We start from the raw sequence: 27,579 nt of genomic DNA, 5'->3' as shown, positions 1-27,579 counted from the left end.
CATTTTGGTGTAGTGTATAGAGGGGGTGGTCTTATCTCAGTAGGAAACAAGTCCAAATCATAATCTCCACATTTCCTACAGCACAACGTGTCCAAAAAACTGATTTGGAAAGTGATCAGTTTGAACTCAGCAGGGAAAGCGGTCTAGCCAAGTCCCAAACTGGCCAGCCAATTTTGTTGGGCCAGAGGAGATCAACAGGGCACGCAGTGAAACCGGCCAGGCCGGTTTTGTCGGGGGCTTGACCGGTTTGGCAAGGTGAGTGTCTCCCTTTTTCATTATTTTGCCTCCGAGCTCCAAATGCAATTCTCCAATATATTTTCCATGATTATTTTATTACTAGAAACATGGTCACAAGACCTTTCACGCCTTGGTCATTTTTTATCACCAACATATGATCCCCTGTTTTTAGGCGAGGTTTATACAAACCTAAAAACACAAAAGCACTAAAATAGCAACAATGTCTAACTCATCGATCGGCTATCACACCCGGTTTTAAGGACAAAATCAAATGCACAACATATGTATGCCAGGATCAGTTTATTCATACATTCAACGATAATATAGTAATACATTGCAGTGTTTATTACATAAGCGATAACTTTATTACAAAATGGTCAGAGGGTCTAAAACAAAATTACATAGATGACTATAGCGGAGTAGAGTCTTCCATTATCTACAGGCAGCCGATCGGGGTACACCAGCCTTGCTCAAGCACTGCCTTCGCGAAGCTGCGTCTTCAAGTTCTAACAGTTGGGTGGGGTAGGAGGGGGACAAAAGGGAAGGATGAGTATATCAAAATATACTCCGCAAGTGTAGGAAAGTATGTTCCTTCAAAAAAAGTGTAGGAAAGTATGACATGGGGCTTAAAACAAGGAAACGCTTATGAGGTTTTGACACCGGTCCTTAAATGACACATCCTAGTTACCTTAAATCCTTAGTACCTATTTACCAGGTGAAAACCACAATCTCCTCATAGAACCAAACCACACCAACACTTAGATTTCATCCCAGATCTCATTTGAACCAACCACAAGGTCCACCCATATGTATTAGACCTCACGAAGCACGCATAGAAGCCATCTTCCGTTCCCATGTCACCATGAGACTAATATCCATACAAGGATTCCCAAAGATCCTTTAATCACAAAGAAGTCCAGGCCGCTATTGACCATAAGCACAACTGATATATCAGTTTTACACTCTGCAGAGGTTGCACCCTTTCACCACGAATCATGTTTCTTCATCACACTAAAAACTGCCCAGATGCTCAGCGGGGTCACACTCCAAGGCCTTTACAAAGCTGTGGTTCCTAACTCTATGTATTTCCTAAGGATTCGCCGATTTAGGCTCGTGCCATGTTTGCTAATTAATCAGCCGAATGTAAACATATTTTCATTCGGTTATTTATTACTACTATTATATCTTTGATTGAAGCAGAGTGCAGGTCGTGTAAACTTATTTTCATACGGAATACGTTGTAAGACTAGGGCCGCGTAGCTTTGAGTATCGGCGGGTCAGCGTAGGGCCCGTAGAGCCACCCCTCGGCGACGTATCGGTTGACGGCCTCCGTGAAGTGCACCCCGTCCCAGTTTACGTACGCCGACGGGTTGGCGCAGGCGGCCACCCCCGGCATCCCGCACACGACGCTGGCGTTCCAGTTGTAGGCGCCGCCGGTACCGCAGCACGCCTTGAGAACGTCACTCACCACACCTGCACGTACGTCACAGAATCAATTATTTCACACGACGAGTTCATCAGTGGCCGCAGGAGGTCAAGTGTGTGCACGAATTCTTCACCGAAGCTGAGACTACTTCAAGTAGTCTTACCGAATTGGCTGGGGTTTTCGAGGATTTGCCGGACCGGGGTGTAGAAGTCGGCGAAGATGATGGTGGCCTTGGGGTGCTTCGCCCTGAGCCCGCCCACGGCCGCGTGGAGCAGCGCGTTGTGGTGCCTGGCCACGTCGTTGACGCCGCGCAGGCAGCCGATGCGGTCGTAGTCCGCCGCCGCGCTGGGGCTCCTCGGCCGGAGCAGGGTGAGGAGCGCGGGCGAGCACCCGATCGGCGGGTTCCCCGGCACCACCACGTGCGCCGCGCCGTCGCGGACGATGAGCCTCTGTCACGGTCACGGTCACGCATCAAAGCTCTCGCTCCATTATCACTCGATCGACGCGGAGAAGGAATGTGCGTGCTGGCTGGTACCTACCTCGACGGCCGAGGCGATGGTTCTCACAACTTTCGGCACGAACGCCATCACTTGGGATTTGGTCTTGTTCGCCATCAGAATGAAGGTGTAGTCGTTCACTCCAAACTCCCCGACGACGAAGAGCGATTTGCTGAAACATTCCCCACAAGACCCTGCAGCGATCGTCGATCAGTTTCTATCAATGCAGCCTCCTGCCTCTCATACTAGTATTACAAGCATGCATACTTTCCGTGGTGTTGCAAATGGACGGCCTGAGGTCCTCGAACCAGCCCAGCTGCACGTCCAGCGAGTTGTTCAGCAGCTTGAACGGCACCAGCTTGTTCCTCTCGAAGAAGCCCACGTCGATCGCCGTCGCGCCGCCCACGGCGAAGTTGACGCCCCGCGAGACGTCCGAGCTGTTCACAAGCGAAGCCGGGAGGAACGGGAGCCCAAACGCCTTGGCTAAAAGAACAAACCGTCAGCGTACAAATTTCAATTCAGGTAACTATTTGCGCACGCATTTAACCATTTAATTTACCCATGAAATCTATGATGGCCCTTCCGTCGCTGGTGCGCCCTGTGGGGCGGCCGAAGAAGGTCATGCCGTAGGGAGGCTTGTCGATCCACACCGGGATCACCGGCGCCGCCATGATCACGAAGTTGCCGGTGTCGATGTACGAGTCCCCAAGGGTGAACATGGAAGTGAAGTTGAGGCGTGGCGAGCCTGCAGATGAGCTGCTCACCACGCTTGAGAGACACAATGCCAGGAGGAAGATGACAGGCGTGAGCGCCATGGCTGCTGTGCTGCACCGTGCATTTTTTCGGCGTCGTTGTATTTATCTAAGGAGAGGAGGGGTGAGGGGGTATGTACCTAATAACCTGTTGCGTTCTGGCGCAAGGCATTCAGTTCTCAATTTCTCATCTGGCGTTGACGAATAGTAACTATATACGTACAAGAGCACGCGATAATGATCCGTTCTGAATTCCAGATGCAACTGCAACTCAGCGAGGGACTGGTTGACTCTGGTGTATATGCCGGCCACCCCACAATCAGTACGGCCTGAGGTCTAATCGTGAACGTAGCTATTATTAGATCGTGCTCTCTCGTCTGGACCTTCAAGACTTGATTGCAAATTCCTATTGGCCTTATCCTGAACCGGACTTCGGACCGTATGCAAGAGCACTACTACTGCCTGAATTAACGGCCTGAACGATCTGCGTCTGGTAACATTTTTGGTTTATTTCGAAGCCAACGTCGATCGCCGTAGCACCTACTGTTGGACAGTGAAGCTGGGAGGAACGTGGAGTCAAACGCTTCTGAAACCATGGGAAACAAAGAAGCGTTATTAGTGGTACTCAGTTCGCTGAAACCGCACGAGGTGAAGTGGCGTGTGCTCAAGGCAAATCTGTCGCCGAAGACTCGGCATGTCGGCATGGATCGGTAATGGGCGGCAACCTACGGGTACCACGGTTGCAACAATGGTCAGTCTCAGTCGGCCCATGAGAAACACGGCTCCGTTTCTGTTACCTAGACAATTTTATCCAACACAAACAAATGGTGCTACATCTGTTAGCACGTAGGATTAGGAATTGGGAATGCGTAAACAAATGAGTTTCTGATCGATGCATTCTGTAACCTTTCGTTCTTATTCGTTTTGATTTTGAGATATTGATGAAGACGACTCCAGACCATGCACAGGGAGACTGCGTAAGTTGGGTGAAATACTCTGCGCCAGCATTTTTTGGATCGCTGTTTATTGGAGCTTCAGTTTCCGGCACTTACGGCATACGCTATGCAAAGCTAGACCCGTAGGGTGGATAACCAAATATCAGAATCTGGCGATGATAAGAGTAGATGCAGTGTTACCGGCTTAAAAACGTTACAACAAAACCAGCACGTAGCCTCAAACAGGATGGAGCAAAGGCATCTAATTTCTGCTAGCACTAGGTAACATTTAACTGGTCACAAGCCATGTTCTTTTAGTTTAGAGTACGCATAGCCAAAATAACTGATTCGAACTAGACACACGCACCGACACAGTTCACACAGCACGGGCACATTATTTACATTAGTCAACGCCAATAAGGCGCAAGCTTATTTTGGCGAAAGTTTTTACCATCCACCACTGCCAGTATCAATACCCTTGTTGCCGTTCCATGCACCATCTGCCGCTTTATCTGCCGCTTTATCCCAGGAACTGCCACCACCCCCTCCTTGGCTCCCGCTCCCCTGGCCACCTTTGCCCCATGGATCGACCTCTTTCTTGGGAGGAGCTTCTGACCCACCACCCCATGAAGGCTTCTCTTTGGCTGATCCTCCCGATGAGTTCCAGTTATCCTCGTTGCTCTTTCCCCAAGAACCTCCGCCGCCAGCTCCTCCACTGGGAGCACCCCAAGCGCTTGACTTGTTAGCATCACCACTTGGCTTACCCAGGATAGATGGAGATGATCTGTTCTGACTCCAGGAGTTGTTTGCATCACTCTTTCCTGCCTGATCATCTCCACCAGAGGTGTTTTGCGCTTCCCAGCTGGTCTTGCTTTTCGAATCACTTGGCTGACCCAGGATAGATGGAGATCTGTTCTGACTCCAGGAGTTGTTTGCATCACTCTTTCCTGCCCGATCATCTCCACCAGAGGTGTTTTGTGCTTCCCAGCTGGGCTTGCTTTTCGAGAAAGCTTTGTTGGCATTCCAGTCGGAAGACTGAGACCAGCCACCACCTTGACCAAAGGGCTTTCTTTCATTGTTGTCGTTCCAGTTCCTGTAACCACCGCGGCCACCATCTCCCCTGCCAGAGCCCCAGCTGCCACCATCTCCTGACCCAAAGTTGTTGTCTTGATTACGGTCACCTCGCCCAAAGCGACCTCTGCCTCTTCCTCTGCCACCATCAAAATCCCTTCTGTTCCATAGCTCTCCAGACCTTCCACCACCTGATTCATCATTTCTATTGCCTTCATTCCATGATGATCCACCACCATCCCCAAAATTCCTTCCTCTCCCTCTGCCTCGATTTCCACGTCCAAATCCACCTCTATTATTTCCATTGTCATCATCACCAAACCTTGGGTTGTTCCAAGTAGGTTCCTGATCACCCAAAGAGAAATTAGGTTTGCTCCAAGAAGATTCCTGATTCCCACCTGACGATCCAGCACCCCAGGTGTCAGTTTTCTTGCTGTCATCATTACCCCCCTTACTATTCCAGGGATCATCAGCCTTTTCCTTAGATGGAGTGTCCTTTGCTGTCGTGTTCCAGCTACCATTCTTGTCATCAGCACCCACAGTAGAAGACATCTTGCTGGCCCAAGGATCATTTTCTTGTTCTTTACCTACAAAAATAAAATAAAAGCTCAACAAGAGACCCAGAACAGATAACACTGCTGTTCAGCTTAAAATGGTCCAGCCGAGTGACCAATGCCAACCATTCAGGTAGTCTCTTGTGTACCTTCATTAGAACCAATCTTGTTTGCCCATGGATCATTCTGTAGTCCTTCACCTACACATGACAATGTAAATAAGATCTATGTAATAACTACATCTACAAGTACGTAGAATAAGAAATTTGCTTGGCTCAACGCTACCAGCATTTTCCCACTTACCCCCATCATTGCAGGAAGAGTCTTTCACCTTGGTGTCCCAGCCACCACTGGTATCCTCAGCACCACCAGAAGTCATCTTACTTGACCAAGGATCATTCTGTTGTTCTTTACCTGCAAAGAGCCCCCAAGACAGCAAGTGAATTAGGAAGCTCAGAGGAAAACTACAGATAGAACCACTAAACAGAGAGGGGAAAAAATTTCTCTGATTGCTTCTCAATCACCTTCAGTAGAAGACACCTTGCTTGCCCAAGGATCACCTTGTTCACCTACACAAGAGTAATACAAATAAATGCTATGTAGCATAAAATGGACGGTGAGAATGACAATTATTTGATTATAATATTGATAGCTCTCAGCTTGGAGGACCAGTTTGTGCTTTGCACAAATTTAAAATGTAATAAAAGAAGCAGCTGGAGCCTTAGGCAAATCAAGAAATTTGAGAAGCATGTTCGAGTTGCCATTTAGAAATAGTCGCTTGAAGCTTTAACAGGGAAACTAGAGGTACAAATTAAACAGGTTTACTGACCTACAGATGGTTTGTTATCCTCTGAATTATTCCAAGTCGAAGGCTGATTTTGACCATATGACTTGGTGCCTCCACTGCTACTCCAGGGCTGGTTACTTGGTGGATTTGTAGCGTTCCAATTACCTCCACCACCCCATTTTGGTCCATCACCACTGTTCTGTTCCCTTCCAAACACAGAATCGCTTCTATCACCATTTCTCCAACCATTGTCTCTCCCTCTCCCTCGTCCTCCATATTGCCCCCTTCCTCCTCTTCCCCTTCCCCTATATCCACCAGAATCTCCAGCTTCATTGTCTACCTGATTATCAGACCTCCAAGAGGGTCTTTCAGCATTGTCACCACCCCATGAATTCTTCCAACTTCCTTGATCATTTCTGCCATTGAAATCTCCAGATTCCTGGCCCCTACCTCTCCCTCGTCCTCGCCCAAAGCCACGTCCACCTCCAAAATTTCCAGGCCTGTTCCAACTGCTATTCTGATCATCACCCTTGTTCCAACCATCACCACCAAAAGATTTCGGTTTATCCCAACTGCTGTCACCAGCTTGGTCTGAAGCTCCGGCTTTGTTCCAATTTCCAATTTCATTGTTTGTTTCTTCAGATTTAGCAGATGACCAGTTTCCTTTGCCCCAGCCTTCATCATGTGCATCAGCCACAACAGATGATTTATTCCAGTTGGCAGCAGAAGCATCCCAACCTCCTGCGCCACCTGCTCCATCACAAGTGCTGTCTTTTGACTTGCCCCAGGTACCATCTTCAGTGACAGGCAAAGAACTGCCCCAAGCCCTATTGTTGTCCACATCTTTAGAAACATTGTCTTTTGTTTGGTCTTCAGTTGAGTTGCCCTTAGGTCGGCCCCATCCTTGACTGACATCCTCCAGCTTACTGTCTGGAGGCACTGTAGCCTTTTCCCAGCTATTTGGTCCTTCCATATCTACTGCCTTGACCTTGCTTCCCCAAGGGTCTGTGTCAGCTCCAGTTCCCATGTCCATAACCCTGCAAGACTCTCCCCAGTTGTCACTCTTTTCACTCTCCTTATTGACAACCGCTCTGTCCCAGGAGCTGCCAGCAGCATCAGATCCACCAACTACAGCTTGTTTGTCCCATGCATTGCCACTAGAACCTTCCTCTTGAGTGGCACTAGTGTTCCAAACTTCAACAGCTGATGATGTTGCTTTCTTACCCCATGGATCAGAATCACCATCAGCAGAAGACAACACTTTCTTACCCCATGGATCAGAATCACCAGCAGCAGCAGATACCGCTTCCTTACCCCACGGATCAGAATCACCATCCGTTTTCTTACCGTATGGATCAGAATCATCTTCAGCAGAAGTTTTCTTACACCATGGGTCAGCTTCTGATTCTCCACCTGAAAATTCAAAAGTTTCACACCCAGCTAAACTGTGAAAACCTCAAATACTGGCAAATGCGCTTAGCCTATTTAATAAGCATAAATGCAATATCTGCAATAGTGCAAGAATCATCGACCTAAATTTCTTTTACTACCTCTGTTTCGTGATGTATGTCCAGGGCCTCCGGAGCATCCATTTCGCAATTTAGGTCCATGTATGATGACTGCTTTCATGGTGCGAGTTCTGGAGGGTATAACTAATCTAAGTAGGACATTTAATTTACATTTGGAGTTGTGGATTGACTTATTGTTTCCTTTGCATCAATGTTCGGTTTCCTTGGTCTGTTCGCAATGGTGGGCATGGACAACTGAACATAACATTGATATCAGTAGAATTAAATCAATAACTTATAATTTTGCGATACTTTTTGGTTAATGTGGGCACTTGTTGGGTCTCATCTCTAACCTATCCCAATTTGTTTGGGTAAGGATTCGTTGTTGTTTTTACAATAAACCTTTACTGAATCCAGAAATGAAAAGATGCAAAAGTCACCTATTTCAACAAGTTGCAAGCTATACGTGCAGCAAATGTCTAAACCAAACCCACAAGAAAAGTCTGAACCACGTTAAAAGTTATCATTTGTATACACTCTTTATAAAAGAAATTCAAAAGCTTGTAAGAATTCTTGATTAATAGACCACGCCTCTTTTTAATCCCACATTACTTCAATCCTCACCATCACCAATAAATAGAGTTGTTCCATCGTTTCTTTCCTAGTGGCATGATCCACTAAAGCAGTTTTTTTTTTTTTTTTTTGCAGATTTCACATAGCAAGCTTCTGAACAGATAGTAATGCAATGCCTTTCCCTAAAAAATGATGAAACAAAAAATACCATTGCGATAAAGGCGCAAAAAAAGAATGGTGACACAAATAAATAACTAATTATTACCTGCATTCTGGACTGGTACCGTGGAACTTGAAAAGGGTTGCCAAGAGTCACTGCAGCCCATCAAACAATTTGGTGAATAACAAGATATATAATAACAATAAAGAGTAGTTCAGAACATCTATTCCTCCAAGTAAGGGGAATGAGACAAATAAGAAAGAATTTAGCATCTTTGTTCTGTTCAGAAACTGTACCAGATACAAGAAAGGAGTTAAAACGGAACTTATAAAAAGAATTCCAAAGCCTGGCTGTTTTATAAAAAGAAGTCCTAATCTTATGTAAGACATAATCTGCTGCTGATCTCTCTCTCTCCTGGTGCAGCAGAGTTGGCATTTGGTCAGCTCGGCTGTCCAGTCTCTACTGCTGTAGCAGTATGGCAATAGGCCACCTCTGGAAAATTAGTTGGTAGCTATTACATCAGCCATGTCTTGGTAGTGGGCTGATCTAAGCTTTGTACTGCTAGTACTGGGAGTAGTTGGTGTACCTTAGGAGTAGGTAGTTGGTGTACTCACCAACAACTATGTACCTGGTAGAGGTACTAGCACTTGTATATATATCACACCTAAGGCAATGCAAAAGAGCAGTTCAATTTGCCACATCCAGAAGCAGAGCTTTCTGCCAGCGCTGGGCTTGTGCTGTGTGTGTGAGCTGTTCTCAATATCTTCTTCTACCTCTAGCCATAGTGAGTGAGTGTGCTGGTAAGCTTACTGCTTACCTGTGCAGGGCAGTCGAGGGACCATCAAGTGGTATCAGAGCCGTGCAAGCGCCGTCGCCGGACTAACCGCAGGCGATGACAGACGGTTCGGAGATGGACGACAGCAGCGGCGCTGCTGTGGCTGCCCAGCCACGACAGGAGGTCGTCGTGCGCACGGTGCGGGAGGTCAGCGGCACCAGTTAGCCGACGCTGACTCGCACCAACTATGGGAGTGGACGGTGACCATGAAGGTCAAGCTCAGAGCCCGACGGCTCTGGAATGCCATTGACCCACCGACAACGAAGAAGACGACATGTCAGCGTTGGAGGCTATCCTCGCTGCTGTGCCAGCGTAGTACAGGGAGCTGTTGGGGGAGAACTCTGCTGAGAAGGCGTGGGAGGCCATTGCAGCGATGCGCGTCGGCTCCGACCGCGCAAAGAAGGCGACGGCCTAGCACGCCAACCTCAAGTTCAAGGATGGTGAGTCGGTGGAGGACTTCTCCCTCCGCCTGCAGTCGCTCATCAGCAAGCTGAGAAACCACGGTGTCACCATCGACGAAGAAGAGGCTGTCTCCAAGTACCTCCACTCCATGCCGGTGAAGTACATTCAGATCGCTCTCTCCATAGAGCTGATGCTGGACTTGTCCACCCCCACAATTGAGGATGTGACAGGCCGTCTGCGGGCGGTGGACGAGCGCATGGAGCAGGCCACAGCAACGACAGACAGCGGCAAGCTGCTGCTGACAGAGGAGTGGGCTGCCCGGATGAAGAAGAAGTCCGGGGAAGCCTCCTCGAGCTGCGGTGGCGATGGCAAGCGCCGCAGCAAGGCTTCTTCGGAGAAGAAGAAGGTCGACCCCAACGCCTGCCAGCGCTGCGGAAAGACGAGCCATTGGGCAAAAGAGTGCCCAAATCGCAAGCAGGAGAAGAAGGCTGAGGCTCATTTGGCGCAGGCTGATGATGATGATGAGGCCACTCTCCTGATGACGACGTTCTGTGCACTACACGACGTTGAGGCCAAAGAGAAGGGAGAGGTGATGGCGGTGGAAGGGCACGGGAAGGCTCTGAAGGCTGTCAACCTCAACGAACCGTGCACCCAAATCCACCTCGGACGTGCGGGCGGCGAGCAAGAGCAGCGGTGATACATGGACTTCGGCGCCAGCAACCACATGACGGGCTCCAAGGCAGCCTTCTCCGAGCTCGACGGCAACGTGACCGGCACGGTGAAGTTCGGTGACGGCTCAAGGGTGGCGATCCGAGGGCGCGACACCATCATTTTCAGGTGCCAGAATGGTGAGCACCGTGCGCTGACGGATGTATATTACATCCCGCAGCTGCGTTCAAGTATCATCAGCATTGGCCAGCTGGATGAGCGCGGCAGCGAGGTACTGATCAAGGATGGCGTCCTCAGGATCAAGGACCGGGAGCAGCGGCTTCTTGCCAAGGTGAAGAGGTCCCGGAACCAGCTGTACCTGCTCGACTTGAAGGTGGAGCAGTCCATTTACTTGGCTGCACGGCACACGGAGGAGCCGTGGCTATGGCATGCCCGGTATGGCCATCTCAGCTTCGACGCTCTTGGTCGGCTGGAGAAGTTGATAAGTGGGCTGCCTCATATCGAGCACGCAGGCGAGCTGAATGACAACTACCTGGTCGGGAAGCAAAGAAGGCTGCCGTTCCCGAAGACGGCGAAGTACTGCGCGGCAGAGGCCCTCGAGCTGGTCCATGGTGACCTTTGCGGGCCGATCATACCGGCAACGCACGGTGGGCGCAAGTACTTCATCTTGCTGGTGGATGACTGCAGCCGGTTCATGTGGCTACAGCTTCTGACCAGCAAGACCGAGGCAGCGGAAGCGGTCAAGAAGTTCAAGGCGCGCGCGGAGGCGGAGAGCGGCAAGAAGCTGCGCGTGCTGCGGACTGATCGCGGCGGTGAATTCACTTCGGTGGAGTTCGCTGCGTACTGCGCGGATCAGGGTGTGGTGCGACACCACACCGCGCCGTACTCGCCACAGCAGAATGGCGTGGTGGAGCGGCGGAACCAGACAGTAGTCGGCATGGCTCGATCCATGATAAAGGCCAAAAGCATGCCGGCAAAGTTCTGAGGAGAGGCGGCGACCACGGCGGTGTTCATCCTCAACCGAGCGCCCACCAATGCCCTGAAGGGCAAGACGTCGTTCGAGGCTTGGCATGGACGCAAGCCGAATGTGTCCTTCCTCAGGACATCTGTCTGCGTCGGTCATGTGAAGAACACCAAGCCTCACCTCGGCAAGCTGGAAGACAGGAGCACGCCGATGGTGCCGATGGTGGTCCTGGGCTACGAGGAGGGCACCAAGGCGTATCGGCTCTATGATCCCAAGAGAGGTAAGGTGGTGATCTCTAAGGATGTGGTGTTCGATGAGATGGCGGCCTGGGATTGGGAGGGTCCGGGCACGGGGGAAGCTGGCAGCTTGAGCAGCACCTTCGTCGTCGAACACTTAGTCATCCACGGTGGTGGAGACGCTGGAGAAGAGGTGCCGACCACCCCAAGAGTGGTGCCGAGCGGTCCAGCAGCACTGTCGACCACTCCAGAGGGGGTGCCTAGCACTTCAGTAGCAGTGCCGAGTGCTCCAGCAGTGGATCCGACCACTCCGACAGTGGTGCCGAGCGGTCCAACAACGATGCTGACCACTCCGGTAGAACAGGGAGGCCATGGACCACCGATCGAGTTCACCTCTCCACCCACTGACATCGATGAGTACGTGGACGCTTTCCACGACGGCGAGGAGGTCCGGTTCAGGCGGGTGGACAACATCGTCGACGAAGGGGGAGCTCCTGGGTTGGCCAGTCGTTTTCTCGACGACCCAGAGCTGCTCCTTGTTAGTGCAGAGGAGCCACCGACGTTTGCAGTGGCTGAACGCGACGACAATTGGCGCCGGGCGATGTTGGAAGAGATGAAGGCCATCGAGGACAATGGGACATGGGAGCTGGTGGATCCACCGGTGGGCTGCAGGCCGATCGGGTTGCAGTGGGTCTACAAGGTGAAGCAGGACGAGCGCGGCGCCATTGTCAAGTACAAGGCTCGGCTCGTCGCCCGCGGCTTCGTGCAGCGTGAGGGCATCGACTTCGAGGAAGTCTTTGCTCCGGTGGCGCGAATGGAGTCCGTTCGCTTGCTATTGGCCATGGCAGCAGCGAAGGATTGGCGCGTCCACCACCTCAACGTCAAGTCTGCGTTCCTCAACGGCGAGCTCGCGCTCGCGGAGACGGTCATCGTCAAGCAAGCTCCGGGCTTCGCCGTCAAGGACGCTAAGCACAAGGTGCTCAAGCTGCGCAAGGTGTTCTACGGGCTGCGGCAGGCCCCTCGGGCATGGAACGCCAAGCTCGACGCCACCTTGGGCGAGCTTGGGTTCACTCGCTGCGCCACGGAGCACGCGTCGTACACGCGGCGATGGGGGAAGAAGGAGCTCGTCGGCGGCGTGTATGTCGACGACTTGATCGTCACTGGAGCGCGGGAGGACATCAACGGCTTCAAACGCGAGATGGCTGCTCGTTTCAAAATGAGTGATCTCGGCGCGCTCTCCTACTTCCTCGGCATTGAGATGAGGCAGGGGAAGGAGCACATCTCCCTGGGCCAGCGCGCCTATGCGGAGAAGCTGTTGGAGCGCAGCGGCATGGCGGAGTGCAAGCCGTGCGCAACTCCAATGGAGGAGCGGCTGAAGCTGTCCACGCAAAGCATGGCGGCGAAGGTGGATGCGACACGCTACCGGAGCATCGTCGGCGGGCTACGCTACCTCACGCATACTCGGTCGGACATCACGTTCGCGGTCGGGTATGTCAATCGCTTTATGGAGGACCCGCGCGAGGATCACTGGACGGCGGTGAAGAGACTGCTGCGCTACGTCAAGGGGACGCTTGATCAAGCGATCATCTTCCCCAAGAGTGGCGGCAAGGGTGGGCTGCGGCTCACGGTCTTCAGGGAGGCACCCCCCAAGGCAAAGGAAGGTGAGCCGAAGCTCACTGTTTTCAGCGACGCAGACATGGCGGGCGACGGAGCACCTCCGGCATGCTCGTCTTCCTTGGAGCGGCCCCCATTGCTTGGGGGTCGCTGAAGCAAAAGATCGTGGCGCCGTCGACATGCGAGGCGGAGCACGTCGCAGCAGTCACGGCGGCGTGCCAAGCTGTCTGGCTGCGCCAGCTGCTAGGCGAGCTGACCGGCGAGGAAGCTCACCTGCCAGCTCTGATGGTGGACAGCCAGCTCGCCATCGCCCTCGCCAAGAACCCTGTCTTCCACGACCGGAGCAAGCACATTGATATCAAGTTCCACTTCCCCCGGGGCAGATTCGTCATCGAGTTCGTCGAGACCGGCAGACAGCTCGCTGACATCCTCACCAAGTCACTCGGGCGCCTACGGTTCATGGAGCTGAGGAAGATGATTGGCATGGATGAGGTCAAGGCATCGGGTTAGCAGCAGGATTAGGGAAAAAATTGTAAGACATAATTTGCTGTTGATCTCTCTCCTGCTGCAGCAGAGTTGGCATTTGGTCAGCTCGGCTGTCCAGTCTCTACTGTTGTAGCAGTATGGCAATAGGCCACCTTTGGAAAATTAGTTGGTAGCTATTACATCAGCCAAGTCTTGGTAGTGGGGTGATCTAAGCTTTGTACTGCTAGTACTAGGAGTAGTTGGTGTACCTTAGGAGTAGGTAGTTGGTGTAGTCACCAACAACTATGTACCTAGTAGAGGTACTAGCACTTGTATATATATATCACACCTAAGGCAATGCAAAAGAGCAGTTCAGTTTGCCACATCAAGAAGCAGAGCTTTCGGCCAACGCTGGACTTGTGCTGTGTGTGTGTGAGCTATTCTCAATATCTTCTTCTACCTATAGCCATAGTGAGTGAGTGTGTTGTTAAGCTTACTGCTTACCTGTGCAGGGCAGTCGAGGGACCAACATCTTATAGCCTGTATTTGGCTATTTGCTATCAATCAACATCACTAGTTGTTTCATCCCAGAGACCCAGCCTATGTCTATTCCTCCCCCATGTATACAACAACAACAACAACAACAAAGCCTTTTAGTCCCAAACAAGTTAGGATAGGCTAGAGTTGAAACCTAACATGAGCCCCTAGTCACGGGCTCTCCCCATGTATCCCTGATTCAAAAAAAACCATGTTGGCTCTCATTGCATGGTAATGGTATTTATCCAAATGTGAACCAAGATTTGCAACGACAATTCAAAAAGTTCAAGAATTGTTAATTTATGCTCTAGTGATGAACAAAATGCTCCAAATGACAAAGCATGCCAATATAAAAAAATCAAGGGGATGGTGTTTTTTTCTTCTGGAATGAATGGCAGAGCTCGTGGTTTGTCTACCAAAAAAAATATTCCTACAGAAGAAATGCTGCAGGCCACTCTGATAAAAATTTATTGCTTGCCCTGCTAAATATATAATCCCTCCGTCCCAAAATAGAAGTCGTCATGGGATTCGTGCAGGTCAAACTTTCTCAACTTTGCCTACGTTTGTAGAAAATGCGTGCAGCATTTATATCTCCAAATAAGTTTATTATGAAAATATATTCAACGGTCTATCTAATGATATTCAGCCTGTTCGTTTGGCCGTGGCTTGTCGTAAACAATCGTAAATTTCCAGCCGGAACAGTATTTTTCTCTCACACAAACCAGCCAGCAGTACCTCTTCACGAACCAGCAACGATACGAACCAGCCAACCGAACAGGCTGATTAATTATGTATTATAAATATTAATGTTTATATATATATATATTTGGTCAAAGTTAAAAGTGTTTGACTTCTCGGAAAGTGAGAATGACATCTATTTTGGGACGGAGGGAGTAGATTGCTAATAAAGAGTAAAACAAAAATACCCCAACAGCATTTTCCAATGAATCAACTTGATGATTGGTGACCATTTCTAGCGGGAGATAAAGTATCAACAGAAATCTTTCTAGCACAGCAGCATTGCAATGGTAGATTGAATTTGGCTGCTTTGGTTTTGCATTGTTGATATATCTGTGCAGTAGTGTCGGTGCGAAAAATGATCAACAAGTAAATATTTGTAGTTTTGCCGCACGTTATGATCGGATGTGGCCTAGCATTCAATGACATAGGGTTTATATTGGTTCAGGCAACGTGCCCTACGTCCAGTTTCAGTCGGTCGGTGGCTTTATTCCTGAGCCCAGGTGCTCGAAGTTTGCAGTGGGGTTACAAACGAGAGGGAATGAGAAGGGGGCTGTTAAAGGTCCGGTCAGGCTCCGAACCGAAGGGCCAAGAGTGACGGGAGCTTCAATGTGCGCTAAGTATTGGAACGTACGCTCTGTGTAGCTTTAGAGTTCTAAAGCTATGGAGCTGTTCGAGTGCTCAGAATGCCTAGGATAAGCGGAGAAAGAGTCGGAAAAATGACCGTCCCTCTTTTAGGAGAACGCATCCCCTTTTATAGATGAAGGGGACGGCCTTACAAGTTAAGAGAGAGAGAGAGAAAGAGAGTGTGTGTGTTCTAGTCTTGTTGCCAACGCCGTCGGGTACAAGACAGTTTGTCGGCGCCCACAATACTGTTGACGCCCAGATGCATGTGGCAGGCTCCATCATGTTCTTCTGGTATGACAAATGTCGGCGCCTACCATACTGTAGGACAAATGTCGACGCCCACAACACTGTTCCTGTTCTGACATGTCTGAAAGGTTGCAAAGCACCCTTCTGGCATGGCCTGGCGGTACTGTCCTGCAGGTGTGCGGGGTACGGTCCTCGGTATTGCGGTTGACTTGAGTGCCTTGCCTTATCTGCTCCACCTGATTCTTGGGTCCTTACCGAGCGGGCGTCCCGGTCGGTCGTTCCCAGTCGGCTCCGACCGCGCCGGTCGGAGAAGAGCCGTAGGCAGAGGTTCGGTGTATTCCCGGTCGGAAAAGCGGGTCGGAGTCGAAAGCGAGCGTCGTCCCCTCCTTGGCCAGGCCTTCTGGTCGGACTGAATCACCCTACCAGCCTGTCGTTAGGTATCTGGACCGGCCCAGGAGTCACACGTCGTTGTGATGCTGTTTGCTGGGCCGAGTTTTTGCTGGGAAGCGGGCTCATCGGGAACCCCGGGTTTATGAACCGGACAGGAGCCCCCGAGCCCTTTTGAGACTTCTGTGAAGTCGTGAAGAGGATGTTCATACTCGTTATACGAGAGCAACGGATGGGTGTAAGATCGTGAGTCGTCGTTGGGCACGACGGAGCGCAGACCCAGGCGTCGGACCGACGAATCAACATGTTGATCAGCGGTCGTACTGGGTGTAGAAAGCATAGTGACCATGCGTCCGTCACTGTGGGTCGATGTGAGTCCCCTGGAACGTCATGTCACGGAGACGGGTCGTGCTGAGACGCGACCGCTCCCTGTACGATGTCAGAAGTTTGACCTAGGGTTGTACTTTCAGGCCCATAGTGGTTAGCGACGGCGCGAGATTCCGTTAAAGACCGTGACCGAGGGATCGGGCGAAAGCGGGGACAACCCTCAGACGTGGGTGAGGCGGAGCCAGCCCCCAAACATCGGCCGAGGCGAAGCCTACCCTCGGGGGCCAGCCGAAGCGGAGCTAGCCCTCGGGGGTTGGACGAGGCGGAGCCTAGCAAGGGGTGTGGCCTTGGTGGTCCTAGAAATCGTCTGGGGGATTTTTTGACTTGCCAACGGGTGCGCGCGAGCGCACCCGGTGGGTGTAGCCCCCGGGCAATTCGGGTAGAATCACCGGGGGGATTTTTCGACTTGCCAACGTTCTGAGCCATCGTTTCCGGGGGCGCGGACCCAAACATCGAGCGCAGCTGAGGGGTCGGGCGCGACGGAGCGCGGACCCAAGTGCCGTACGTGGCTGAGGGGTTGGTCTAGTTTTGTGCGTTACCCCATCCTCGGTTTTCCGCAACCGGAGGGGCTGAGCTAACATCGCTTGCCTCGATGGCTCGAGTGACGCTCGGTGAGCTCTCTAACAGGTATGTCCGAGTGAAATTCGGGTCCGTCGTTCGTAACGGGGTCGGCATAGCCCTAATGTGGCATTCTACTGCTCCTTAACCCGCCTCCCGGCAGATGCTTGAGCCGTTCCGGAGACCGACTCTGGTGGCCCGCTGGCCTCCCCTCGACGGAGATTCTGTGGACATGGCTCGAGGTTAGGATCGAACGAGAAGATCGAGATGACCCTGTTTGCTTCTGAGCAGATCGGGCAAGGGCCGCTGGGGCTCATCTGCGTTTTCTCCCCTGGCTCTGTTTGACGCGAGGCGGCCCCGAGCCCTTCACGGGCCGGCCTTCGAACCCCGGTTGGTCGTCGCTCATGTCGAATGAGGCGACTACAGCTTCGTGACGCAACACGAAGCGTTGTGATGCATTAATTGCATATGCAATGCTTTGGATGTATGGGATGAATGAATGATTGCATGGATGAATGTGTGAATGCGTGTATGAGAAATGATGAATGAATTATTATGCATTAGAAAATAAAACAAAGTATGAAGGTTTGGTAAAGATACCTTGATGACTCGAGTGGCGGGTTTGAGAAGCTCTTATCGGATATGTCCGAATGGGATTCGTGTTCGTCATTTGTGACGGAGTCAGCGTAGCCCGCATGGGGCATCCCACTACTCCTTACCTGTCTCTCAGCAGTCGCCTGAGCCGTCCGATCGACTTCGATAGCCCGTTGGTCTTCCCTCGACGGAGATCCTATTGGTGGGCCCTTCCAAACCCTGCCTGGGAAGGAGGGTCGTTTGCATGCGGTTGCGCCTTATTTCCTGCGCCTGGGTTGTGGTAGTGGTGGGCCCAACCCAGGCGACGTCCCGTTTTAACCGGGCGACGTTTCGTTGGGCAGGGTGCGTCCCACCGCATGCCTATCCGCATTAAATAGGGGAAGGGAGAGGGTTTTCGTCCCATTCCTTCGCCTTTCTCCACCTGCCGCCTCTCCTCCTTCTGGCCAAGCCCGTTCGTGCGCCGCGGCGGTTTCTAGGAGGGTAAAGCGAGGGAGAGAACTCACAGATTCGTTCGTCACTCCGGAGCGCGATGTCGAACTGAAGGCCATCCAACATAGACGAGGCGGTGCTGACCGCCTTCGCCGAGAAGGGACTGCTTCCGCCGCAGGAGGTGGCGCATTGGAGGGCTTCTGCGCCAGGGGAAGCTGTTCCGCGACCACGGACGACGAGGTTGTCTCCTTCCTCGCCTTCCATGAGCGCAGGCTTGGATATCCCGCGCACTGGTTCTTGCGCGGGCTCCTCAACGAGTGGGGCCTGGAGCTGTAGCACCTCAACCCGACTGGGGTACTGCACGTTGCCGATTTCGTCACCGTCTACGAGGCCTTCCTCGGGATGGAGCCGCACATGGACCTCTTCCGACGGATCTTCACCGGACGAGCTTTGTCGGAGGGGAGGCCACCCAGAACCGCGCCGGTTGGGGGCTTCGCCCTGCAGAAGAAGCCGAGGCCGTCAGGCTCCTACCCCACGTACTCCCCCTGCGACTCCAATCGGGGGTGGCATGGCGAGTGGTTCTACATCAGGAACCCAGCAGAGGCGCCATTCCCGCCGTTCATCGGGAGAAGGCCGGAGAGGCGGGAGAGCTGGTCGTGGGGTCCCTCCAGTCGGCAGAACAAGCTGGAGGTCATCGAGGCGAAGCTTCAGAAGCTGGTGCAGCACAGCCTCGATGGGTTGCGGGTCTTCCACACCTTCCGCCGTCGAGTCACCCCGCTGACGGAGAGGAGGCGGCCGATGTGGGCGTACTCCGGCCCCACGGATCCCGACCGCGCATCGTCGGAGTTGCCGAAGGACGAAGTCTGAAGTCGACTCGATCGGGTGCTGCAACTGAGGGATAAAGAGTTTCCCTTGAAGGAAAGCCCGGACCTCTTCACGCCGCGAAGCTGTCCAATCTGGTATGCTCCCCTCTTTTTATTCTGTGTCCTTTTCCCTCTTGCTCTCCTGTATTTTGATTTTGACAGCTGCGGCCTCTTGTTCCACGCCCGACGACTGTAGTGGTGAGCGGATGGAGCGATTCGACTGGTACGCCCCCATTCCCCCGGTAGGGAAAAAGGCCGCGGGCCGGTGTCGCGACGCGGAGCTCTCCGCCTGTTGAACGGCGGCGGTTTCCACCAGCGCCCAGAGGTTCCAGTGGATCGCCTGCTCCTCGGGGTCGACAGGCTCGGGAAGGCCGCGCAGAAGCATAGCCGCAGCGACGATGTTCTGGTCAGCCCAAGCGAACTGTGGGGGATCGTTTTCTCCATCCATGATGTTGCGCTGGACCTGACGGGCGCGACCCCAAGCACCGCTCGCCGGGTTACGCGCGCGTGGCGCAGCGTGCTGCGCCAAGCGCATCGGCGCAGGTGGCGGCTGGCTCTGCCGCCTTTGTCGTAACTCCTCGCCGTGCTCCTGCGAGCGCGAGAAGGCCTCAGCACGAGGGTCCGGAGGGGTGTGAATCTGTAGAGACTCCGCTATCACCGACGGCTGTCCCGAAGCATCCGCCATAGCGCACTCCCGGGACAGAGGGGGGCTAGGTGCCACGACATCGCCGATGCTGGAGCCGTCGCTTTCAACCTCGTCATCCACGAAGTCGTGAAAAGAGGCGGGAGCGTAGCCCGCCATCCCCACGAATTCGGATGTAAGGGGGCAGCGTCAGCATCTTTCAGAGGCCCCGCGCGTACACGTTCGCGGGGGACGCGAGGCCGTAGGGGAACTGGTCGCACGACGGTTGCGGTGAGGACAACGGGGTCCCTCCGGAGAGTCGGCGGAAGATAGTAAATAGAGAGTAAAGAACAATATGTACGTTACTCACAGTGGGGTTTGAGCCCAGCGTGGGCTTTAGAGCGGAGCGCAGGTGTCTCGTCATTGAGGTCGCTGGGTGGCCCGGATCCAACGGAGGGCTCTCCTCCGACGGGCACCGGGACAAGTGCCTCCTCGCGGAGACGAAGCATGCCGAGCTGGTCGGCGATGAAGTACAGGCTTCCGAAGAGGAAGGTCTGGAACGGCTCGAAGATAGGAGGAACCCACATCCCAACAGGCGGGAGCGTGGGAAACTCCAGCGAGCCGAAGCGAATCGTATCGCTTGAGCCCGTCATGCCGATGATAGCGGAAAGGTGGGCCATCCGATGACCAAAAGCGTGAACGTATGACATTCTCCCCACGGACGACGCCAACTGTCGGTGCGAAAAGTGACCAACAAGTAAATATTTGTAGTTTTGCCGTACGTTGTGATCGGATGTGGCCTAGCACTTAATGACACAGGGTTTATACTGATTCAGGCAACGTGCCCTACGTCCAGTTTTAGTCGGTCGGTGACTTTATTCCTGAGCTCTGGTGCTCGAAGTTTGCAGTGGGGTTACAAACGAGTGGGAATGAGAACGAGGGTGTTAAAGGTCCAGTCAAGCTCCGAACCGAAGGGCCAAGAGTGACGGAAGCTTCAACGTGCGCTAAGAATTGAAACGTACGCTCTGTGTAGCTTTAGAGTTCTAAAATTATGGAGTTGTTCGAGTGCTCAGAATGTCTAAGCTAAGCGGAGAAAGAGTCGGAAAAATGACCGTCCCTCTTTTAGGAGAGAGCGCATCCCCTTTTATAGGTGAAGAGGGCGGCCTTACAAGTTAAGAGAGAGAGAGAAAGAGAGTGTGTGTCCTAGTCTTGTTGCCCACGCCATTGGGTACAAGACAGTTTGTCGGCGCCCACAATAATGTTGACGCCCAAATGCATGTGGTAGGCTCCATCGTGTTCTTCTGGTATGGCAAACGTCGGCACCTACCATACTGACATACTGTAGGACAAATGTCGGCGCCCACAACATTGTTCGTGTTCTGACATGTCTGAAAGGTTGCAAAACACCCTTCTGACATGGCCTAGCGGTACTGTCCTACAGGTGTGCAGGGTACGGTCCTCGGTATTGCGGTTGACTTAAGCACCTTGCCTTATCTGCTCCGTTTGATTCTTGGGTCCTTACCGAGCGGGCGTCCCTGGTCGGTCGTTCCCAGTCGGCTCTGACCGCGCCGGTCGGAGAAGAGCCGTAAGCAAAGGTTCGGTGTATTCCCGGTCGGAAAAGCGGGTCAGAATCGGAAGCGAGCGTCGTCCCCTCCTTGGCCAGGCCTTTCGGTCGGAGACTGGATCGACCTTCTGACCTGTCGTTAGGTATCTGGGCCGACCCAGGAGTCGCGCGTCGTTGTGATGCCGTCTGCTGGGCCGAGTTTATGATGGGAAGCGGGCCCATCGGGGACCCCGGGTTTATGAACCCGACAAGTAGATTACCCCAACTTGATTAGGACTAAAAGACTTTATTGTTGTTGTACCTGTGTAGTAGGAAATCCGCCCCAGTGGTTCGATGGGTGGGAGGGAGTGGACACCAGCAAGGGAAAAACAAGGATTCTATATGTACGAGTAAACAGCAAAAAGGTGAAGTATATAAAACAAACCTGCCAAACGATGGCAACCCATTGTCCCATGAAGTTTTGCCAGCTTCTGAACCTAATAATCAATGAAAGTAACAAATCCGATAAGTTTAAACATCAATCCAGCAGTATAAGAGAACAAAGAACTCGAATGTTGTAACGTATGAACTTTCTAAATTCAGCTTTTCCATTAAAAGATAGCAACTCATCCCTCAATGGAGCAGATGGCTTTTTAATATACAGCAGTCAGCAGGCAAGCAGTAAAATATTTGGAGACTTTCCTGTTTATACTATAGAGACTGATCCAAGAACGAAAAGCCCAAAACTCTACTCCAAAAAATTTGTGCAAACATAGTCAAATTTGGAGTATTAATCTCACACTTACCAAAGAAGGATGTATCTTGACTTCCAAATTTACTAGCTGGAGCACCAGACAAGTTATCCCTGGTAGGGCATGTAACATAATAAGAAGCTAATATGGAAGTGATACCATGCTTTGGCATAATGATGGTGCAATTGCATTACAGGATTTACAGCATAAGTGGCAAAGAAAACAAAACTAAAACATGCTTCAGTTGCTTACCCCCTATTAGCTGGGACAGAGAGAAGATCAGCTTGTACTGCACACATGGAGAAGTCAGTCATTGTTCAAACAACAGCTCCAACAATATGTAAGCTAACCAACCTGTAACAATTTTCAGTAGAGAATCTAGCTTAACGGTCACATCATTCCGAAATATCCGAACTACTCGACAGAGGTAGCCCTTCAAAGGACCCTTTCTAATACGCAGCATCTGCCCAATAGAGAAAAGTTGTTCTCTGGTGCTCCTGTAAGGCCTTTCTGCTGTATTACGAAGGAAATCAGAACGATAAACTTACATGCAGGAAATATTACAGAAGAAACCACGAAACACTTACTGTCCCGATGCTCATTTTGCTCATAAGTAGGTTCAGAAAACATGGGAGTTGGAAAGTCCTGATACATAGAAAGCAAAGTGACACAAAGAACATTCTCAATTCATTGACAAGTAGATAGCCATATCTACGTACCGAACTTTCAGTAGTAGAGCTTCCCAGACCCTTCTGTATCTTTTCGCATGACCCGCTTTGAGCACAGAAAAACCCACAGTTCTCACTTTCACTCTCATTATAAATGAACAGTATTCCCAAGTACAAGTGTTTAACGACCCCTTGCTTACCCTGCAAATATATTTAATCAAACAAGTGTGCTAAATGGAAGAAATGGTATTCTTGAATACTCCAAAAAGACAAAAAAAATGCTGGAATTCAAAAGCATGCTACATGTTACTGCAATAACAGTGCAAATGTGCAATGTGTCTTAGATAAGAACAATGTAGCACAGTAGCAATAGTAGTACATGCACAATGTTAAAACTATCATATCATTGCCAATACTCAGTGAAAGAATCCACACCACGTTTTTTAAAATATCTCAAATGAATGTTTCCTTGAAATAAAAGCAAAAAACAAAACACATAAATTCCCATACTGCTTACAAAATGAGAGACCAACAGCAGATTCCTGTCAGATTAATAGTTCCATTTTCACCTGACATGGCCCTTCCACAACATTAACAGTGTCGTTAATGGATATTGTCTTCTTTTGATGATCCACAGCTGTAAACATTTTATCTACGCAGACTTTCTTAATATCCTGCTTTCTCACTGTCACCGCAGATCCTTCAGGACCACCCTTTAGTATCTACACGGAACCCATTCTTCTTAGACAAAATTAAGGATACAAAATTGAAGTGTGCATTATAAGATTATTACCCTAAATCCACCTTTCTCAACAGCAATGATCACACCAAAATCTTTTCGCCTGCTCATTAGGAAATAAAATATAAGGATGAAATCCGTAGTTAGTGGACAGCGATTATAAACCATATAACACACACTCACCCATAGAGTACAAGATCATGAAGGTTGAATTCATCGTTATCATCATAATTTTCAGTAGAAGTTGATGCTTTAAGGTCCGATGTTTTGGAGGATTTTATTTTAGAAGATGATGACTTCATATCTCGTTCTGCTGGAAGGTTCCTTTTCTTAGAACCATACATGCCGGAGAGCCAATCCAAGTCATCAGCAGAAGCTCTATTGGTTGGACTAGAAGAGAACTTCAAAAGCTCCGTTTCTGTCAGTTGTATCCCCCAATAAATCAAAGAACTAAGTGCAACCTTTTTATACAGAAATCCATCTTTGAACATCAGACCATCAAGTACTTCAAAAACTTCACCAGTCTGACGATCGCGCTTTATTTCAATATGAGGCCTGAAGAACCTGCATGACAAATGACATTTTGGAAACTGTGTCAACTGTTAAAATAAAATAAAAGTTTAATGGATGTAGGACAAGGAAGCTTCAGAAGTAAGAAAAAATTACTCTAGTTCTTGGGAGCTGATCAACCGTGGAGCAGGAACTGCAGCTTCTTTTAGTGAAACTGCACCACCCTGCAAAGACCAAAGCGTGAGATAAGTTAAGTAGTTAGCAATCAGGTTGCTGCCAAAACAAGAACTGTGAAAGGAGAAAGGTGGAAACAAATGGTTGTTCACAAGCACATGGGAGCCAAACAATATTGTGGGCTGACAAACAAGCAGTTATATAATCAGTTGATCAGTCAAGGGAATATACATTCAGTAAATAGAACCCCACTAGCATTCTATCCCGACATGCAAGCTGTCCACCTCAGCAGTCCACTATCACATGCAATTACAGCTCATTAGCACATGCAATTATGATATCCACGTCAGCGAGACACATCATCCACTAACATGCTTTTGGTTGCCCACATCAGCGTGCCATGTCATTCACTAACATTATTTATAATAGTTTATCGTTTCATATAAGTAATTATATGTATTCTAATTTCATATTCCTGCAGCAACGCGTGGGGTTTGCTTCTAGTTATAGCTACTGTAGAACACAATACTATATCTAGATTCCAGAGATGTCTCACAGACAGACAAAAGTCCCCCAGATACCAGATATCTATATCCTACTTAATCATGGCCAGGAACAAAATAAATTCGAGTAGCTTGGATAAATAGAGAAAGCAAATCAATTCAATAACAGTCATTTTTAATGCGGGAGTATAAGAGCATTACAAATTTTTTCGAAATAGCATGGAGGTCAACTCTGGGTATAATTTTTATCATCACTTTTTTGCGTCCATCATCCAAATTAACGACCTAAAAAGTCACAGGAAAATAGTGATGTAAGAACATAGAAAATGAAAATATATGAAGAGGGGCATCATATGAAGAGGGACGATGCCCCCAGAAAAGAAAAAGGCACAAACACATCATACCATACCTGTGCCAGATCACCTTTATAGTTTCCATTCTTCATGCGGACCCATGTACCACGAGAGATTACAAATGGTTTCGTACGGCTGGATAACAAGCTAGGAACTTCAGCTGCAGGAACAGAAGTAATTCTGCTCACGTACACACTACAAAACCCTTTGCAAGCCTGTAACATGGGATGTCTATGGTCAGTGAGCCATTTTACAGCCAAAATACAAAGCATATACATAGAGATATTAATAGAAAAGAAAACATTCTGTTTACTAAAAATAGTTTTTACAAATTCATTAAAAGGTTCCTCTCTTTCCTATGAAGTAGTAAAACTTGGAGTGCGTACAAAATGAGAAAAGCAAAGCTAAATTTTGCCACATAAAAATATAAGGTTTTTTAATCTCAAATATTACATTATACTCCCTCCATTCCAAATTATAAGATGCTTTGGTTTTTCTAGATATATGTAGTTTTTGCTGTGCACTTAGATATATGTCTTGATACATAGTAAAAGGAATGTATCTAGAAAAGAAAAAACACCTTATAATTTGGAATGGTGAGAATATATTACACAAAACAGCTATAGCATAATAAGCACTGCCCTACATGTCAACCAGCATGCTCTTTCTAGTATGCATGAAATTTTTTCCTCTTGCTGTAAAAGGAACAGATTGTGTACCTCTGTAACATCACAGGCCTTCTCCGCTTCAACAAAAACAAACCCTCTTATGTGATCAAGTGCAAATGCTGTGATAATTGGCACTTTGGTACCAATTTTTCGCAGGTCAACAAATTTTTGCATGAAGCAGAAGGCCATTTGGCGCTCACGCCCAACCTGGAAAGCAGTTAAACAAATCAGCACATGCACAACAAATGCTAGTCGAGCAATGTCAAGTCAAGGGCTTGATAATCACAAACCATGCATTTAACTCTCCAAATAGTAGGCTCTTTGAGTGCACAATCATTGGGGAAAATGTCATCGTCTTCTCTAGAATAGCTCCGATCAGCAGCGTATTTCCCACGATTACTGTATCGGTTCTTGATGAATTCCTCAAGTTCATCGCCGCTAAGCTCCTCTTCCTTTACAAGAAATGGAAGAGGGTGTGACCTTTCTGTTCTTTTGTGACTCAGATTTTGTACATGTTCCCCACCAGTAAAGAAACCTGCAATTGACATAAACAAGATCACATGAGCAGAAGATTGTGAGAATCACTAGGCAATAAAACCTTCATATACATTTATGGTCAAAGAGTATGGGATGAAATGACATTAGTGCAATGATGAGTATAGAACATAGACCCTAGGCATCCAGATAATTAATGACAACATGAAGTCAAAGTGCAATGGCAGTTTGCTGTAAGGCGTAACTCGTTGATGACACTGACAAAGGTCAAAAAAAGAAACAAAAAAAAAACTGGAGATTGCTCATGGAAAAGTAGAACAGCACATGATGGAACAGGCAAGAAGAACAAACAGCTTACATCCAGCATTGCATGGACATGGATGTTTGTTTAGGAGACACACCAAATAGCCCTTGGAATCCAAGAGAGGTGTAGGAATCTGATGCCGTTGCTTATATCCGAATTGCACAATAAATGAGACAAAAGAGCAATGCTGGATGTAAGCTGTTTGTTCTTCTTGCACAATAAATGAGACAAAAGAGCATAAGGCAAAGCTGATTTTGGATGGCATGAGTTCTGATTTCATAAAGATAGAGGTAACAATAAAAGACCTTGTCATTGATGTAGGAGAGGAAATTTACAGGACTAATTCATTTTGTGCAAAACGTGTTCTTGAAAAAAAAAACCAACAACTGTTCTGAAGGTTATGTAGTTTGCTAGTGCGTCACACTAAATGCACCACATTGTAAAGATGTATTGTAATAATAATAATAATGATAATAATAACCACATAAAAGCACGACCTTGGGTAACAAAGGTCAATCATCACATTTTGCCCAAGGACTCACTCCAAAACCAAAACCAACAAAATCGAGTTTCTATCTATTAGCACATAGGGATGATTTCGTCCTCGTGCAACTAGCAAACTACTAGAATATCGGATTCTACAACTTTTAGTGAAGAGGTGAAATTTCTACAGTACTGTATAAGGGTTCCTGTCGTTAATCCCCCTAAAACCCCCATCAATCAACACAGATCAAAACCTAGATAACAGATACAAGGTAAAAAAATATGTATCCCGAAATCATCCGCCCAATCCGCATTGCGGAAAACACAAACCCCAGATGGATCCCCTCGACCCATCCACGTCTCACGCAAGCCTCGGGGACCGAACCGGATCCGTACTCACCGTCATCGGGGTCATCCTCGGACTCGAGCTCGAGCTCGTCCTCTTCCTCCTCATAGTCGTCGTCAACGCCGGCTACGTCGTCGACGAACTGGAGGACCCCGGCGCGACGGCGGCGCTTCGCGGCGGAGGACGACGAGGGCCCCGCCCCCGCTTCGCCAGTTGCCTTCCGCCGCTTCCCGCCGGACCCGGAGGCTCCTCCGGCGCCTGGGCCAGGGGATTCGGTGGCCACCTGCTTGCCCTTCCCCTTCACCGCCATGGCGAAGGGAGCAGCAGCGAGTGGCGGAGTGGGATGGAGCGGGGAATGGAATAGAGGG

The 27,579-nt window shown here is 49.7% G+C and overlaps 2 protein-coding genes across 3 annotated transcripts; both read right to left on the bottom strand.

Moving 5' to 3' along the window:
* Positions 1-707: 707 nt before the first annotated feature.
* On the bottom strand, positions 708-2,975 carry LOC136514268 (GDSL esterase/lipase At5g45910-like). The gene is made up of 5 exons (XM_066508256.1): positions 2,720-2,975; positions 2,428-2,643; positions 2,203-2,354; positions 1,827-2,112; positions 708-1,710 (listed from the first exon to the last, which is right to left on the bottom strand). Exons 1-5 carry the CDS (start codon positions 2,973-2,975, stop codon positions 1,484-1,486), a joined length of 1,137 nt encoding a protein of 378 aa, XP_066364353.1. The 3' UTR covers positions 708-1,483.
* Positions 2,976-4,044: 1,069 nt separating this feature from the next.
* LOC136513276 (protein RNA-directed DNA methylation 3-like) lies at positions 4,045-27,579 on the bottom strand. Of its 2 annotated transcripts, none has more exons than XM_066507268.1 (21): positions 27,266-27,579; positions 25,874-26,118; positions 25,635-25,790; positions 24,972-25,130; positions 24,764-24,847; positions 24,042-24,109; positions 23,559-23,939; positions 23,430-23,478; positions 23,206-23,358; positions 22,688-22,837; positions 22,556-22,613; positions 22,323-22,481; positions 22,221-22,257; positions 22,023-22,081; positions 21,662-21,713; positions 8,606-8,655; positions 6,302-7,672; positions 5,997-6,041; positions 5,776-5,886; positions 5,622-5,672; positions 4,045-5,505 (listed from the first exon to the last, which is right to left on the bottom strand). In XM_066507268.1, the coding sequence occupies exons 1-21, from the start codon at positions 27,519-27,521 to the stop codon at positions 4,295-4,297; spliced, it is 4,905 nt and encodes a 1,634-aa protein (XP_066363365.1). In that variant the 5' UTR covers positions 27,522-27,579; the 3' UTR covers positions 4,045-4,294. The 2 variants fall into 2 exon arrangements, with proteins under 2 accessions (XP_066363365.1, XP_066363366.1); XM_066507269.1 differs by having other exon boundaries at positions 22,323-22,478.

The sequence above is a fragment of the Miscanthus floridulus genome, chromosome 16 (assembly GCF_019320115.1).
Source record: "Miscanthus floridulus cultivar M001 chromosome 16, ASM1932011v1, whole genome shotgun sequence".
Classification (NCBI taxonomy): domain Eukaryota; kingdom Viridiplantae; phylum Streptophyta; class Magnoliopsida; order Poales; family Poaceae; genus Miscanthus; species Miscanthus floridulus.
The sequence above is the reverse complement of the archived record's forward strand: the minus strand, read 5'-3'. Positions and strand labels throughout refer to the sequence as shown.